Below are 770 nucleotides of genomic sequence, written 5' to 3'. Positions count from 1 at the left end.
ACCCTTCCCTCCCAACAGGACAACTGTGCTGCCTCGAGCAGGAGGGGCACAGCCTGGCTCTGCTCTGCGGGGCCGCACAGAGCGCAGCTCAGCCCTCTGAGTACGATTTTAACTGGGAGGGAAGTGGGCATGGAGAGGCTGTTTCGACACTGGGGGCTGGTGGCTGTGCTGGTGCCGTGCTCAGGAAGGGGAGAGCTGCCCAGAGCCGTGCGTTGCAGGAGTCCAGGTGCTCACTCACCTCCCTCCTCTCCTGCAGCCCCTGCTCACCTGGCCGACAGCATCCACAAGAAGAAGCACACGCGCCCAACCTTCACGGGGCACCAGATCTTCGCGCTGGAGAAGACGTTCGAGCAGACCAAGTACCTGGCGGGTCCAGAGCGAGCGCGGCTGGCCTATTCCCTTGGCATGACCGAGTCCCAGGTGAAGGTGAGTGCGGGTCCCCACGGGGCGCGTGGCGTGGTGGCTGCTAACTGAGCCGGTCCCGTGGGGCTGCAGGTCTGGTTCCAGAACCGACGGACCAAATGGAGGAAGAAGAGCGCCCTGGAGCCCTCCTCATCCTCACAGCGGGCGGGCCTCAGCCTCACAGCGGGCGGGGGGCTCTGGCGGAGAGCGGGCGGCCTCCGAGACCGAGGATGACGAGTACAACAAGCCCCTGGACCCTGACTCGGATGACGAGAAGATCCGGCTGCTGCTGAGGAAGCACCGCGCAGCCTTCTCGGTGCTGGGCTTGGGTGCGCACAGCGGCTGAGCACCGGCGTGGCCCCCCCAGC

The 770-nt window shown here is 66.2% G+C and overlaps 1 protein-coding gene across 1 annotated transcript; it reads left to right on the top strand.

Moving 5' to 3' along the window:
• Positions 1-256: 256 nt before the first annotated feature.
• On the top strand, positions 257-748 carry LOC104538456 (homeobox protein Nkx-6.3-like; the record flags this gene model as incomplete). The annotated part of the gene is given in 3 exon segments (XM_010181667.1): positions 257-426; positions 496-579; positions 581-748. Coding segments are annotated over 3 exon segments (422 nt in total), but the record flags the coding sequence as incomplete, so codon positions are not given.
• Positions 749-770: the final 22 nt, after the last annotated feature.

The sequence above is a fragment of the Mesitornis unicolor genome, unplaced genomic scaffold, assembly GCF_000695765.1.
Source record: "Mesitornis unicolor isolate BGI_N332 unplaced genomic scaffold, ASM69576v1 scaffold43993, whole genome shotgun sequence".
NCBI classification, from domain to species: Eukaryota; Metazoa; Chordata; class Aves; order Mesitornithiformes; family Mesitornithidae; genus Mesitornis; species Mesitornis unicolor.
Note: the sequence above shows the minus strand (reverse complement) of the source record. Positions and strands in the feature narration are given on the sequence as shown.